The sequence below is a fragment of the Lepisma saccharinum genome, chromosome 25 (assembly GCF_977018435.1).
Source record: "Lepisma saccharinum chromosome 25, izLepSacc3.1, whole genome shotgun sequence".
NCBI lineage: Eukaryota > Metazoa > Arthropoda > Insecta > Zygentoma > Lepismatidae > Lepisma > Lepisma saccharinum.
In genome coordinates this window covers 45,554,359-45,569,972 of record NC_139253.1, presented here as the reverse complement: position 1 = coordinate 45,569,972, position 15,614 = coordinate 45,554,359, and the positions used below count along the sequence as shown (strand labels likewise).

At 39.4% G+C, this 15,614-nt stretch overlaps 1 protein-coding gene across 2 annotated transcripts in view; it reads right to left on the bottom strand.

Annotated features, from left to right (window-relative positions):
• Nucleotides 1–11,856, bottom strand: part of LOC145978499 (ATP-binding cassette sub-family B member 10, mitochondrial) — a 33,245-nt gene extending 21,389 nt beyond the window's left edge. The window contains exons 1-3 of one of the 2 annotated variants that reach the window (XM_083111115.1): nucleotides 11,808–11,856; nucleotides 3,514–3,943; nucleotides 1,420–1,620 (exon numbers count right to left, since the gene is read on the bottom strand). In XM_083111115.1, the coding sequence (XP_082967241.1) occupies nucleotides 1,420–1,620; nucleotides 3,514–3,922 (610 nt within the window). In that variant the 5' untranslated portion in view covers nucleotides 3,923–3,943; nucleotides 11,808–11,856. Of the gene's footprint in view, nucleotides 1–1,419; nucleotides 1,621–3,513; nucleotides 3,944–11,433; nucleotides 11,540–11,807 lie in introns of those variants that run through there. The other variant, XM_083111114.1, reaches the window with a different exon arrangement.
• Nucleotides 11,857–15,614: the final 3,758 nt, after the last annotated feature.

Genomic DNA, 15,614 nt, shown 5'->3' with positions numbered 1-15,614 from the left:
TTAAGGGCAGGAAGAACAGTTTATGTCCAGCCAGGCACCATGACCCTAAACTGCTTCTCCCACACCAACCTTTCCCTGCTGGGAAAAGAGAGATCTGCGTGCTGGATGGTCGTAGGAGGAGGAGAAAATTTATCATTAAGCTTATGGGAGTATCATTTTACTTGTTCTCTTGGGAATATCAAACTTCGGATGGCACATAAAAACACATGAATTGAAACAGAACAGGCTGAAGATTTCATTTGCTGTTGGAAAAGTCGAAATGTCCATTTGATTACAAGTAACTCGAAGTTGAAGTTGCGTCTCCACAAGGAATACATGACATCTTGTAAATTCTTATTCATCATATTTTTCACAGATCGTATCTGGCTTAATAATCAACTTTAAAAAACCGCTTCCACTTTCAACATGGGAAGAAATTCCTGCTCTCTTGTGCCTGTATCGTTTCTTTCAGTAGCAGTTCACATTTCGATGTTATTGAAATAAATGTCCCCCTGGTGTGAAACTGTCCCTTGCAGCCCTCCGAGTTCATACCGTGCCCCACTGACCATCCACCATAGAGGCTGGGTATTGTCTATTTTCAGTTGTGTGTTCTTAGCTAAGGCTATAACTGCTCCATTTCATGGCATTGGACTACATACAACAGAAGCCAACAGTCAAGCATAAAGAAAAAAACAAGTTTGTCAAACTTTAAGACTATTTTATGCATATAAAGGCTAACTGGGATTGGACATACAGTTTAAAGTGAGATTCAAATCAGTATGTACCTCCACCAGGGATTGAAACCTGGGACAACTTGATTATAAGGCAACAGCATTACCATTAAGCCATTGGGGAGGCTCAGTCAAGCAGCAAGGTGGTCCACTGTCTTGAACACTTTCTTGTTTCAGTCTCTATATTGCTGACTTTTATGTCGAAAATCTCTTTAGAATCACTTTTTCACTACATAAAAACACAATATGGTAAAAAAGACCACACGTAATGGCTACTTCTGTTAAAGATAAAATTAATGAAAATTGCACATTTTGCAAAATTTCAAGAATATTTACATTGCACAGACTCTGGAAAGTATCTGTAATTGATTTTGGCCAACACTTGCTGATACTGATTCATCAACTTAGCCCTAATAATAATAACAACCATAGAATGTTAACAAACACTACCAATGAATTTTCTAAAAATCAATTGCCTTGTAATCAAGGGGTCCCGGGTTCGATACCCAGTGGAGGTATATAGTGGTTTGGATTCCACTTTCAACTGTAGGTCCAGTCCTGATTAGCCTTACAGTACATAAAGTGGACATAAAACAGCAAATCAATCAATCAAATCAAATTAAAAATAAAAAACAAGCATAAATGTTTTCTAAGTATAACATGCATATGTATTTGTTATATTTATAAAGTGAAGCATTTTCACACATACCAGATACTGACATAAGGTACACTCTTCCAAAATTGCACAAGCCTCCTACAAGAAAAATTCCTACTAGAGCCAAACACAACTTATTCAAATTTTCCCTCATTTTAACTGGATCCGAAGTATAAATTAAATCGATGACCTTTCCGAGGCAGAAGGGAATGGCCATTGTAACTGCACTTGAAACCAGAAGCAAGCAGACTGCACCTGCAAATGAAAGTGAAAACCAAGATATTTAACACAGTAAAATCTTATAACTACCACTTTTAAACAATAAAGATTATCCTCTAAGAATTAACTCTTCACTTGGTCAAGATATTGGTGTCATTCTCTTCTGTTTCTAATGAGCTTTAATTTGAAATGCAACATGACTGTGGTGTTCAAATATTATAAGTTTTGAAAAACTAAAAGGAAAATGTCAAGAACATCCCTTTTAAGCCATTAAGGGCCAACCATTAAAATAATGAGGCAATTGACAAATATGTAGCAGTTTTGCAATGTGTGAGACCCAATTTGAACAAATTTCAGCATAATTTTTTTTTGGATCACTGGTATGAGCAGGAAAAAATGTAGCGTTAACACAATGTTGGCCTTTAGTGTTGTATTTCTCATTCAACCTAAATTTCTGGTTTCTTGGCTATTTTATGTCGGATAAATGTGGGAATATCAAAGATAAAAATAGATAGCCAGATCGATAATATATCTTTTGGAACTGTACAATTTGTATTATTCACTGTCTGTATATTAATATACAGGGTGTCCCCATAGTACCATTACAATCAAACATAACTCTGAAACCACATGTCATGGAACAGTGTGTTATTCTTTTTCAAAATGTTCTACAGATCAAAAAGTTTTTTCTTTAAATGTTCAACGTTTTTTTTTTGTTTTTTTCACCTTAGCATGTGCCCCTCTGGTTGTACATGCTGCAGTATATCAACATCAACTGTTATCACAGCTGTAAAGATAATTCTGCGAAGTGTAACAATGTCTGGAACAGGGTTTTGGTACATACAATCCTTGACGTATCTCCAAAGAAAAAAATCAAGGGGGTGATATTAGGAGATTGCAAGGCCAGGCATTTGGTCCGTCCAGCCTATTGATCTCCGAGGGAAATGTCTATCCAGAAAATCCCAAACATCATTAGACCAATGTAGGGGTGCTTTGTCTGGGGAGTAGGTACTGTTCAAGCATATTGCAGTAAATGGGCCTGGAACACAAATGGCATCAACAAAGAAAACTTTTCGAGCTGTAGAACACTTTACAAAAAACCACTCTGCTCAACGGCATATGGTTTCAGAGTTATGTTTGATTATAATGGTGACAGTACTTTAGGGTCATCCTGTATATTAATATGCACACAGTGAATAATACAATTGTACATTAACCAAAGAAAATATATTATCAATGTGGCTATCTATTTCTATCTTTGGTATTAACACATTAGGAGACATAAAATAGGCAAGAAACCAGAAATTTAGGTTGTGTAAGCAATACAACCAAAAAGGCCACCGTTGCGTTAACGCAACATTTTCTTTTTGAAAGTACAGACAAGCCATTAATGGTTTCATTCTCACATTTTAGGTGATTTTATCTTAAATGTTATCAATTGAAGTAGTACATCAATAATTTTAATCATTTCAAGGCTGCGTGTGTCCAAAATTTCATAATGGGACAGCAATGGGTTCCTATGGAAATTACATTTTTTGTACTATAATGTGCCTGAAATTTGCTAAATTTGTTGACTTTCATGTTAAAACTGTAACTATAAGCTGAGTTCTTGATGTTCAAGAAAACAACTAGGCAAAACTTGAGGAAAAAATTCTGCAGGGGTCAAGGTGAATAATTTATAATTTTATGTGTAAGTAAAATGGCATACAGTCAGTTATGCACTTAAACAATTGTTCCAATATTAAGTTCAATAAAGAACAATATTTCATTAATTTCAAACTTGGTTTTACATAATTGCACCACGACATCAAAATTGTTGTACTATTTGCTAAGACATGAAATTTAAAAATTACTGTTATTGTAATGGAGGTCTGAACAGTGAACACTATGATTTTAATGACCCAAAAACCAGATGTTGCTGATACTTACCAGCTAAGTTCCATTTTTCTGTTTTGGCTAGTGACAGTAATCGCACAACCTCTGAGGATTTCACTATTGAAGGTTTTTCCCCACCACTAACCTTTCCTTTACTGAGTTCTGCTTCTCTTGAACGAAATTGTTTGGCAGTGTTAGTATACAAGTTCCTTATTTTCATTTGATTAAGCCACCACAGTGAACGCACTGACAGTGAAAAGTTCGCATGATTGTTTTTGACACAGTAACTACAGAAAAATAAACGTGGTGTCCTAACAGCTGGAAATTTCTGGAAACACTTTCCAGCCTGTTGCACTGTCCTTGACACTGAACTGAAATACTTTTTGTCACTTCGAAGAAGATTCTGGAAAAGGCAGAGATTTGCACTTCCTGACTGAAAAAGAGCTCTTCCCTGAATATGCATGCTGGTTCCTTAGGTTCATACCTGAAAAAACAGAAATTAATATTTTCTCTATTGAGTGTAATAAAAACATAAACTGATCCTCAGACCTTTACAAAAACTGCTGTAACTTCTGTTCTATAATTCCAAATATAATGATTCAAAAAACATTTTGTTCAAAAATAAATGCTATTTTCATTTTGTTTATTACCATCTTTGCTCCTAGATTAGTAGTTTCGGAACGACTTAAGATGACCGGACCATTCTCCGATTTTCTTCATATTTGGCATACTCACTAATTGAGGCCTCCTAATCACGAACCTGAAGTTAAAAGTTGTCGGAAACGTCTAGAAATTGCAAAATAAGCTAAAATAAGGCGTTAGTTTTCGGAATGGAAACAGTTGACTTTCGCAAAATTTTTTGTTTCACAAGGAAATAAATATATTCCTGATACTACCACGACACCAAATTTTAACTATGTTTGCCTAATCTAACCACACATCAATTGTTCGTGGGGCTAGCATCACTGGTTCACAATTATTTTGCAATTTCTAGATCCTGATACTACCAAGACACCAAATTATAACTACAGTAGAGCGTCGATTATCCGAACGTCGGTCAACCGAACGACCGCTTAACCGAACTGTGTACTCGCTCGCACCTGTTACTCTCCCGCCCTACCGTCCATCATCCCCCTCACTCCCAAACCAAGTTTTCCACAGTAGTCGCCGCACTGGGCCACCGCTGGCGGAACATTGCTTCTAATGGGGCCTTCATAAGACGCTGCTGACCAAAATAAAGGATTTTTTTAAACATTAATTTTGTGTACTGTGTGTATTGTTCATGCAAAATGCGTATGTAATATGTACATATTTTTGTTTAATAAACTGTACCACATACTATATATTCCTACTAAAGTTGCCTTTGTACGTTACTTTGTAATACTTAAAGAGATGCCTGTTTTTATGAATAAATTTACTGTACAGTACTTCTTTTTGGCAAATAAACATGTACAGTTCGATTATCCGAACAAACCAGTTTTCCGAACACCCATGTCCCCCAATTACTTCGGATAATCGACGCTCTACTGTATGTTTGCCTAACCTAACCGAAATTAACCTAGTCACACATAAATGGTTCGTGGGCTAGGTTCGCAATTATTTTGGAATTTCTAGATGTTTCCGACAAATTTTAACTTAAGATTCTTCATTAGCAGGCCTCAATTAGTAAGTATGTCAAATATGAAGAAAATCGGAGAGGGGTCCGGTCATCTTAAGTCGTACAGTATTTTTTGGTAAAACTTCGATAGCGTCCCAACACCTCTCACTTGTTTATTTAGTCATTTTTAACATTCGTACTTACCTATTCTGCATTGCGAAAGACTCTTCAAGGTGCTTTTTTCACGAAAAAAGTTCAATTTTTGACATAAAAAAGAGTAATCATTAAACCATCGATGGGTAGCCCCAAAAAACAATTGACGTTAACCCCAAAAATCCATGGACGTTAGCCCCAAAAATTCACGATAGCCCCACGAACCATCACGGGGACGAGGTATGCCTACGAGTTTAGATTAGGTTCCATTAGCACTCATTTCGTTCAATTTAGCATATACGGACCACATCGGTTTTTCTCGAAAGAAAATACCAACAAGAACTTCTAAATGCAACAGAAACTAATTTCGGTAAGTAGTTTCTTGTGTAAAAATGAAGAAATCCGGTGGGACGATATCAAAGTTTTACCTTTTTTTTTCCCCCCACTTCCAATTGTTTCCTCACCATAAATCCTACATATCTGGAATCCTGATTCATACCCATTCCAACGACATATCATACATAATTGTATTAGGAAGGGTTGATTAAACATCCTTACCAGAAAATGTAATGAGAAGACATGGACTAGGAAAAATGAATGAGAATGTTCTTTGAAAAACAAAGACATTTTAATTTTGGCACACGTGAATGGTCACAATTTTCAGCAGATACTGAACTTCGTCACAGCTATACAAAATGCCATATGTAACATCACCGAATTTCAACATAGGCTATGCATGTAAAAGATATGTTTTTAAGACTGTTTACTGCCATGTAATAAGTAATTTGTGCTTAAAACACTGTTCAGGAAACACTATATGGTAAATTACTGCCACACTAAATGGGTTCTTGTTAAAAATCCTGGTGACCGGTTTATACCCGTATTTACTATTTTTCTGGCGGTAAACTTTCCGTATCCGGAAAACTGATTTCTTAAAATTTACAGGAGAAATTACTTACCGAATGAAGTTTCTTTAGACTTGTGGAAGTTCGGGGAAGTATTTTCTCGCATCGTTCATTGAATTTTGCCGGTAAATCATGTATTTTTCGATATAAATGTGTGACCTATGCACGAAAGCTGTTGCATCAATTTCCATCCAGCTGGATGTTGCTTGTGTGTGATGACGTAATCCCGGTCAGCGTTCCCAATCACCGGTTTTTGTAACTGAAGAAGGTACGTTTCCGCAAATGGTTTGTGAGGCTGTGTGTCAATGGTTTGTGTGGCTATGTGTCAATGGTTTGTGTGGCTATGTGTCAATGGTTTGTGGGGATGTGCGAGAATGGTGTTTGGGGCTACACATTTTTTTTTTCTAAATCAATTTTTAACTATTCTAACTTAAACGTGACCCAACCTAACCTTACCAGAAATGGTTTGTGGAGCTATGTATGAATGGTTCGTGGGGCTACGTAGGAATTTTTGGGTGGAGTGGGGTGGAAACACTGCATGCCGACTACGGTAGTGAAACTGTGACCGCCATTTAGCATGTTACCTAAGGGTAAAAGAAACAAACAAAACTTACTTCATACGTCGAAAATAGATTATTTCCATCAACAAAGTGAAATGCCACCTTCAGCAATTTTCTCAATGCAGAATACGTAAGTAGGAATATGGAAAGTGACATAAATAGCGAGTTTCAGGCGTTTTCCGGATACGGAAAGTTTACCGAAACTACTTACGGAAATGAGTTTCTCCAAGCTTTCCAACGTTCGTGGAGGTATTTTCTTTCATGGTGGAATCTATTTGACCGGCAAATCATATATTTTTTCAAGAGAAATATCCCACCGACCCACAATTGCCATGCTTCCCGTACGTGAACTGCATGCTCCGCACGTTCGATGAGGTAACCCACTGTCAGTGTTTCAAACTCCTTTTTTTTACCATGCTTGCCTAACCCAACCTTATGGAAATGGTTCGTGGGGCTATCCGTGAATGGTCCGTGGGGCTATCTGTGAATGGTTCATGGGGCTATCCGTCAGCTACCGTGCATAATGGTTCATGGAGCTATCCGTGAATGGTTGGTGTATAACATTTCGAGAATAAATGTATAATTTCCACCGTGACGAACACGATAGTAGGCATTTTTCGGTGAAGAAGGTTGATTAAATGTTAAGTATCCCCGAAACGACTGGAATCCTTTTATTTTCTTCTTTTTCACATTGGTACTTACGTATTCTGCATTCCTAACAATTCTTGAAGGTGCCATTTAGTTTTTTTCATGCAAATAATCTCAATTTTCGACATATCGAGCAATTCTTGTTTGTTCGTTTTTGCTAGCGTTACACGCAATATGGCAGAGAAATCTTGACTAGCGTTGTCGATGATCAGTGGTTATGCAGTGTTGCAACCTTATTCATCGAAAAATACCTACTTTCGTGTTACTGATTTCGTATTTTGGTAACATTATAGTATAGGGGTGACGGATTTCTTCAAATTTACAGGAGAAAGTACTTACGAAAATCATTTTCTGTAGCATTGTGGAAGTTCGTGAATGTAGTTTTGATCTATTTTAATGCGAATACATGTTGTTTCATGCGAAAATCTCTGTCCGACATGCTGTTTCTGCTGCCGCCATTTGCTTTCTGCATGAGAGCACAAAGTTCAGTATGTTAGATGATGTAACCCCGTAGTCAGTGTTTCAACCTCCCTGTGTTTTCACTAGAACATGACGTGCCGAGTATTTTTATTTTTTTTTAACTATGCTTGGCTAACCTAACTTAACCTAACCTTACGGATAATGTTTTTTGGGGCTAACCTAACCAGGTTAGGTTAGGTTCGGTTGGGCAAACATAGTTAAAATTGTTAAAAACATTCATAAATAGCCCCAAGAAACATTCACGAATAGCCCCACCAACCATGCATGGATAGCCCCAAGAACCATTCATAAATAGCCCCACAGTTACATGCACATTATACTAGTGTTACACAGTAGGATAACCGCGTGTTTGGAAACATTAACCGGTTGTTACGTCATCAAGTGCAAGCAAAATTTGGTTCACGTACTAGAAGGACATCAATGGAACAGGTTTCGTGCATATACGTAAGTACGACTGCACATTTAGTGACAATAACAATTAAAGTGAGAATCATAGAACTTAAGACCTGTGTTGCAAACTTCTGAAAAAAAATAATCCACATAGCCTACAAGGTGTAAAAACTTCCATTTTCAACAGATACGGAATAAGCAGTGTATCACTGATGACCTGTTGAAAGTTATTGAATGTATGTAAAAAAAATAAATTATAATGTACATCTTGCCTGGTGGCCGACTTTCAGACTCATCACCGAAGTTCCCTCGCTCGAATCCCGGCATGGGTGTTATTTGTGAGTGTCCCTTCATCAATTTCATCTGACGATCACTCATTCTCATCGTCGGGATTAGCCAAACGTGGACGAAAAGCAACGCTAAATTTTAAAAAATCAAATACAAAATTGACATCTTATCCCCCAGGAGTAAGATGGTTCCGTACCAAAGGATTAATTTTCTCTCATATTTTACTAAAAAAAAACCTTGATAGAAGAATGTGGCACATTGAGATAAATTAAGTTTTGAAACCGGGGTTTCTTCATTAAATTTATTTGATGTTTGAGATGGAAATAACTCATTTGGTTTGATTGATTTGCTTTATTTTACTTCCCCTCTTGTGCCACTTATGGCTAATTTGCGAAGATGGGGATGAATGATGATGATATGATGAAATCGAAGAATGGGCATTCACAAACATCCATGCCCAGGCCATGATTCGAACCTGGGACCCCTGGCATCGTAGCGCGATCTGCTAACCGCTCCGTCACGGGGGCAGCTAACTAATTTGGAATTCAAATATCACCTATCCCTCATCGTCTCGTAACTAATGACAAATGTGCGTTTCACAACGTGGTCGATGTCACACATTCCAGTATCCTCCAGAGTGTACTTCAACATCTCTAAAGTTAATTCATCCAAAAACACACTTGTATGTCCTTTTCATCCCGTTCAAAAATGCTGGATTATGCATCAAAGACACCAAGGGAAACTAAAACGGCAACTTAGACAGGCATAAAAGTGAGGAAAGAAAGACTGTAGAATACAGAAATATTTAGAGGCAGTCATATTTTATTGTACGCTACATATAAAATAAAATGCATATTTGGGGGTGAATTTTTAAATATTGTCACATTTTTCTTCTCTCTTGTTGTGAAGTGTTCATTTTAAATCAACCTCCCTCACCCTATGGCCTGCCCTCCTTCATCCGCAAAAGTATTCCGGAGTGTGAGGATGTCACCATGCAGATGGTGAACACCTCTGGATTATAGATAGACTCCTAAGTCCCACCCCATCCCCCATCCGCGGAGGATCGTCACTGACAATGTGAAATCACACTATCATATGCCGACATTCGACATACCACTTCCGTTTCTGTACTTGACTTAGTGAGAAGTATTGAGGTTGGCAACAGCCTAATAACAGATTTCTTCTGCATCATGTAGTCCGTTCTATGAAAGTACACTAATGGAAGAAAAACGTGTAAATTACGTTGGATTATACATTTTAAAATATATTTTCATTAAAGGTTTCTGTTTATAATAATAATACATGATTATTGTATAAATTACAATCGATCACGTGAACAGAAAGAAAATAGCGCCAGTTTCAAACATGGTGACTTCCATGCATGCAGGAAGGTCTCCCGTGTTTTCAGAGTAGTCTTTCGGAAATACAGCCATTTGAAAAGTGGCAAGAAGCAGGTTGTTCTTAACGTTTATGTGACGTTGTGTCGGTGCTATCCTGAGCAAGCAGTGAAGCTGGTGTCCAAGTGTAATTGCGTGTCTGCGTCGTTGTGTTTTCGGTGTGGTGAAAGAAAGGAAAACGACCAGTCGAGTTGTGAGTCCCGCGAAAAAAAACACGTTGTTGCTCGTATAAACAAGTACACCGATTTTGAGAAAAGTGCAATACAACGTGAGGTGCTTTCGTATTCTTTCAATCAAAGAGCCCTCCTGTCCACTGTGGGGAAGATGTTGATAGTGATGATTGATGACGATCTCCCCAATTTGAGCAGTCGACGTTAAATTGCCTCTTGTACCACGTTGAATTCCTTTTTGGGAAGCAAATTTGACAGACCGTACTCTGACAGGATGATGTCTAGCACCGAAAATACCTCAAGTTCAAAAAGGAACTGCTGAATCAAGGTAAGAAAATACATTACTTGCATGAGACGTGCGTAAATAATGTGCTTATTATCGTCTTCTTGTTTTCTAGTGCACGAGAAATCGAGAGAAAGATAAACAATCTCTTTTTATTCCCCGGCTTATCTTTGTTTAGCTTCTGCTAAAACTGGCGGTATATTTGTTGCAAAAAGGAGAAAACAATACTCTACATGTCAACAATGTTGGGCAATAATTTGGTGGAAGAGGAAGCAATAAAACCAAAAGGCTTGAATTTACTGAAACGAATCTCTCACTCTCTTGATTAACTTTGGCGCTGTCATACTGAGAGAGGAGGGGGGAAGGGGGATCTGTTAACCCAGTGTCAGATAAATGGGACTTTTGGCGTAGAAAAATATGTTCATTTTGAATAAGAACACGTATTTAATCACTTGTAGAAAATGTATTATTCTTCAATGTGAAGATTATCAGTTAAAATAAAAATACGTTTTTCCATGTTACGTAAAATTAAAGGTTGCGAGTGAGCAGCATATGATGGCCGCACCATTCACGAACAGCTGGCGCGGAGTGATACGTTACTCGAAGTGAGACGGTTGTTTACAGAGGGTCGGAAGGTTCGTGATTCTTACTTTAGTAAACTAATTACAGAATATCTCTATATTGTAAATTCTTACCAGTACGTTCTCCTGTAAAATTGAAGAAATACGTTTCGGGGATACTTAAATTTTACCAAAGGTTGAAACACTGCATACCCAAAACGTGAGTCAAGATGTGCCCGCCATATTGTGTGTTCCGGAAGCGAAGGGGGAAAAAATCACTCTATGTGAAAAATTGTGTTTGTTTTCATGTAAAAAGCATAATGGCAACTTGAACTATGTTCCGCAATACACAATTGGCAAGTACGAACCATGCGAAACACAAAATATCCCATTTAAATGTGTCTCCGATATAACGAACTGTTACTCTTCCTTCTGCCAATATATTTCATCACGAGCCAGACTAAATCAACTGGTGTCATAAATCGCCGTGACAACTATTATTTCTTGTATCTTTCCAAAAGACAATAACAGAAAAACACTTACAATCATTACAATATGTTTCACTGAGCTAAGAAGTAACTTTTTCTTAGGCGTTTGATCGTTTTCATTTCATACGTGAACAAATCAAATGAAATCGTTTCCAAAACTCACTCACCTTCACTATCACCAGCTGGTCGGGACAGTAATAGTGATAACAAAATTGCAATCTCTGTTCGGAATTTCCAGTCCCTCGTTGCAGAGAGGTATAGGTAGCAGCAACCAGGGGGTGAGTAATTATCGCCATTAGTTCATTATTAGCGGGGATAGCACGGGAGCACTTGCCCCACGAATGGGTGTTTCTGGGTTACCTTTTTCTTTGGTAACATTATCGTATGAGGGAAACGGATTCCTTCAAATTTACAGGAGAAAGTACTTACGGAAATCATTTTCTTTAGCGTTGTGGAAGTTCCTGAATATAGATTTGATCCATTTTAATAGGCCGCGGTGGCTCAGTCGGTAACGCGTCTGACTACCATGCTAAAGGTCCCGGGTTCGATCCCCGGCCGGTTCAAATCCGGGAACTTTTCTAACGGTGGAAGCGGCCCCGGCGCCTACCCAGCGTCGAATAACATGGGTACCTGGGAGTAAACCCTGGGGGGTAAAGGCGGTCAGGGGCGTGATGCTGATCACATCACCCCCACTCACGACCGGATCAAGAAAGTGTGGGGCGTTACCCCCACACCCCCTATACGCCTTCATGGCGTGGTGCTAAGCACAGGGGAACACTTTACCTTTTTTACCTTTACCATTTTAATGTGAATGCGTGATGTTTTCTGTTAAAATCTCTGTCCGACACGCTGTTTCTGCTCCCGCCATTTGCCTTCTGCACGAGAGTGCAATGTTCCGTGTGTTAAGATGATGCAACCCCGTAGCCAGTGTTTCAGCCTCGCCGTGTTTTCACTAGAACCACGAGTCGAGTATTTTTAATTATTTTTTTTTTTTACTATGCTTGCCTAACCTAATTTAACCTAACCTAACCTTACGGGACATGGTTTTTGGGGCTAACGTGAATGGTTTTTCGGGCTAACGTCAATGGTTTGTGGGGCTAACGTCAATGGTTTGTGAGGCTAACGTTAATGGTTTGCGACGTATTAGCATAATTTCAAATCCGGGCACGAAAGTAGATATTTTCCGGTGAACAAGGTTGCAACACTGCATAAATCGACAAACACTCTCAGAACGCCCCCTAAACCAGTACGCTATCACGGCCATAATGTGTTACAGATTCGAAACAACAAGTAACAGTAAGTACTCGTAAATAGAAGAAATAGACATTATCTTAGTTAGAAATGCATTATTTCACCTTAAGAAATGTTCCGCATTCGAAAATAACACGTTAGCAATGTAAAGAAGTCCGAAATATATGATTCGTAGGTGTTTCCCTCATACGATAATAGTACCTTTTCTTTATCTCTACCCTCTCTTTCCTAGCTTTCTCCAGGCCTGTAGCTAGAGGGGAGCAGGGGGGGGAACTTCCCCCACTGAGACATGCTTTGCATTCCCCCTGTGAAAAATATAGAACACATTCCTATCTGGAATTCTCACTGTTCTTTACAATTATATCCTATATTGCTCTAGGAACTTAACAAAGACACTTATGGATTTGGTGATTTATTAAGGAAGGTGTGTTGGATATGTATTCTTGGATGTATTTATATGGAGTTTGAACTGCTCAATTTTTTGTTTCCCAAGTCTACCTGTTGGTAATAGTGATGCATGTAGAAGAGAGAGAGAGTGAATATTTGATTTTTGTTACTTAACATTGGTTTCCTGCCACTTCTAGTTAATTGCGATAATGAGAATGACTGACGATATGAAATTAATGAAGGGACACCCATACCCAGGCTGAGGTTCGCACAGGAACTCCTGTCGTCGTAGTGCGTTGTGTAACCACCCCACTACCTAGTGCTAGTGAAAGATTTAGGACTGGGTCAATTATCAAACATGACGAAAACGTGACAGTGTTTCACATTTATTATTTCTGTTAGAAAGCAATAAAATTGTGATGTGCATCTAGGCATCTTTTGGAGTGTAAATAGAAAAGGCACTAAGAAAGTTTTGCAATACACCTTTAACTTTTAAGTGTCTGACCACAAGGGAGCTTGAACTACTCTGGGCAGGCACTCCTCGGTGTACAACTTCGCGCTCGCGGTGGCTGTCTTCTGTGTTTCCACCACCACCCGCGCCACAACTCCCCTTACAGTAAAGAAGGCAGTCACCATTCTCTTCTTTACGGAACATAATTTTCGCACAGACACGGGCGTGTTTTTATCTTCGAAGAGCCAGTCTTTTTTTTCTGGGCTTTAGTGGGCATGTCATAATAGTAAATCCTGGTCTGATCAACTGTTAAAATGCTGCTGATGTAACGAGGTAAAAAAAAAGGTAAAGTGTTCCCCTGTGCATAGCACCACGCCATGAAGGCGTATAGGGGGTGTGGGGGTAACGCCCCACACTTTCTTGATCCGGTCGTGAGTGGGGGTGATGTGATCAGCATCACGCCCCTGACCGCCTTTACCCCCCAGGGTTTCCCCCAGGTACCCATGTTATTCGACGCTGGGTGGGCGCCGGGGCCGCTTCCAACGTTAGAAAAGTTCCCGGATTTGAACCGGCCGGGGATCGAACCCGGGACCTTGAGCATGGTAGTCAGACGCGTTACCGACTGAGCCACCGCGGTTCCATTTTCCTCAACATGCTTCAACATGTCACAACGTGGTGCCGATCACATCACCTTCAATTTAGCCGAGATCGAGAATTTGTGGGGATCTATCCCCACATCCCCTAAATGTGTCTTCATGGCACGGTGAACTATACCTTTACCTTTTATTTACGCGTATAACCTATTTATTGGACATAACATTTTATCGACTCTTCTGCTGTAGAGTGGATTCTCCAAACTTAAGTCATTCTCTGACTAACAGGAATGGGGTTTGAACGTTTCTGCTGAGTGGTGCCGACAAGCGCCCCCAGCGACCTCATGCTGCGAGAATGGAGTAAGGTGAAGGAGGCCCCTTTTTAGTTGGTTTCGTATTACAGTCATTAAGGAACATATTTCTCAAAATGTAAAGAAAATACAAAATTCCCTCTAGTATGAAATGATGACACCGCAATCCAAGAAGTCATTGATCAATCAAGGGGTTCCTATTTGTTCGAGATACGATGACTACAGAGAGTTACACAGGATGGTGTTAAAGGTGGAGCTCCTGTAGAGCATACGCACTCGTCTGGTTCCCCTCAAATATCCGGTTACGCTGACTGTGTTATGAACGTTAATATGAAATGGTGAAGTGGAGATTCTTTTAAAAAGAAAAAAGTATGCAAGCTGTGTAGCATATGGTTTCACAGTTCAATTGGGAACAAATTTATAGAGTCAATTACCACTTCTAGGCTTCCGAAGAACATGGCGTACAAGTGGAACGAAGAAAGGATTGGTACCTGACTCAACAGTCATTTGTACGACTTGCATTTCCTTACAAGCATATGGATAGTTTATTTGTGTATGTGGTGAAAAGCACGTCTGTTAGGGAGGTTTCAGACCGCGACACGTGGCGGCAGGGTTTCACACCGAAGTGACAAGCAACAGACCCCTTTATAAGCAAACAAGCCATCGAGAGTCTGAGCGACACGTGCAGCTTATCTTATCGCTTCGGTTCGAAAGGTTGCATTGCATTGATTACTGATGGTTTGCTTCCAAGAGATACGTGTCGCTTGTCGCTTCGGCCTGAAACATCCAATAGGAAGGTTTCAGATCGAAGTGGCAAACATTCACCTTGCGTGCGAAAGCAATGGACCGAGGCAACACCATGCATAGTATTGAGAAAACGTAGCTACAAGTCCGAGCGACACGTGCAGCTTGCCGTGTCGCTTTGGTTCGAAAAGTTGCATTGTTTACTGAGGATTCACTTTCAAGCGACACGGAGATTTCACACCTAAGCGACAAGCAATACAAGCCCCTTTATTCTAAAGCAAACAACTCATTGCGCATGCAAGAACAACAGACCGACGCGAGACTATGCATGGTATTGAGAAAACGGCCCAGTCTAAGTGACGTGTGCATTTTTTTGTGTCGATGTGGTTCGAAAGGAAGTATTCAGACTGAAGCGACAAGCGACACGTCTCTTGAAAACCAATCTTCAGAAATAAACAAAACCTTCCGAACCAAAACTACATGACAAGTTGCAAGTTTT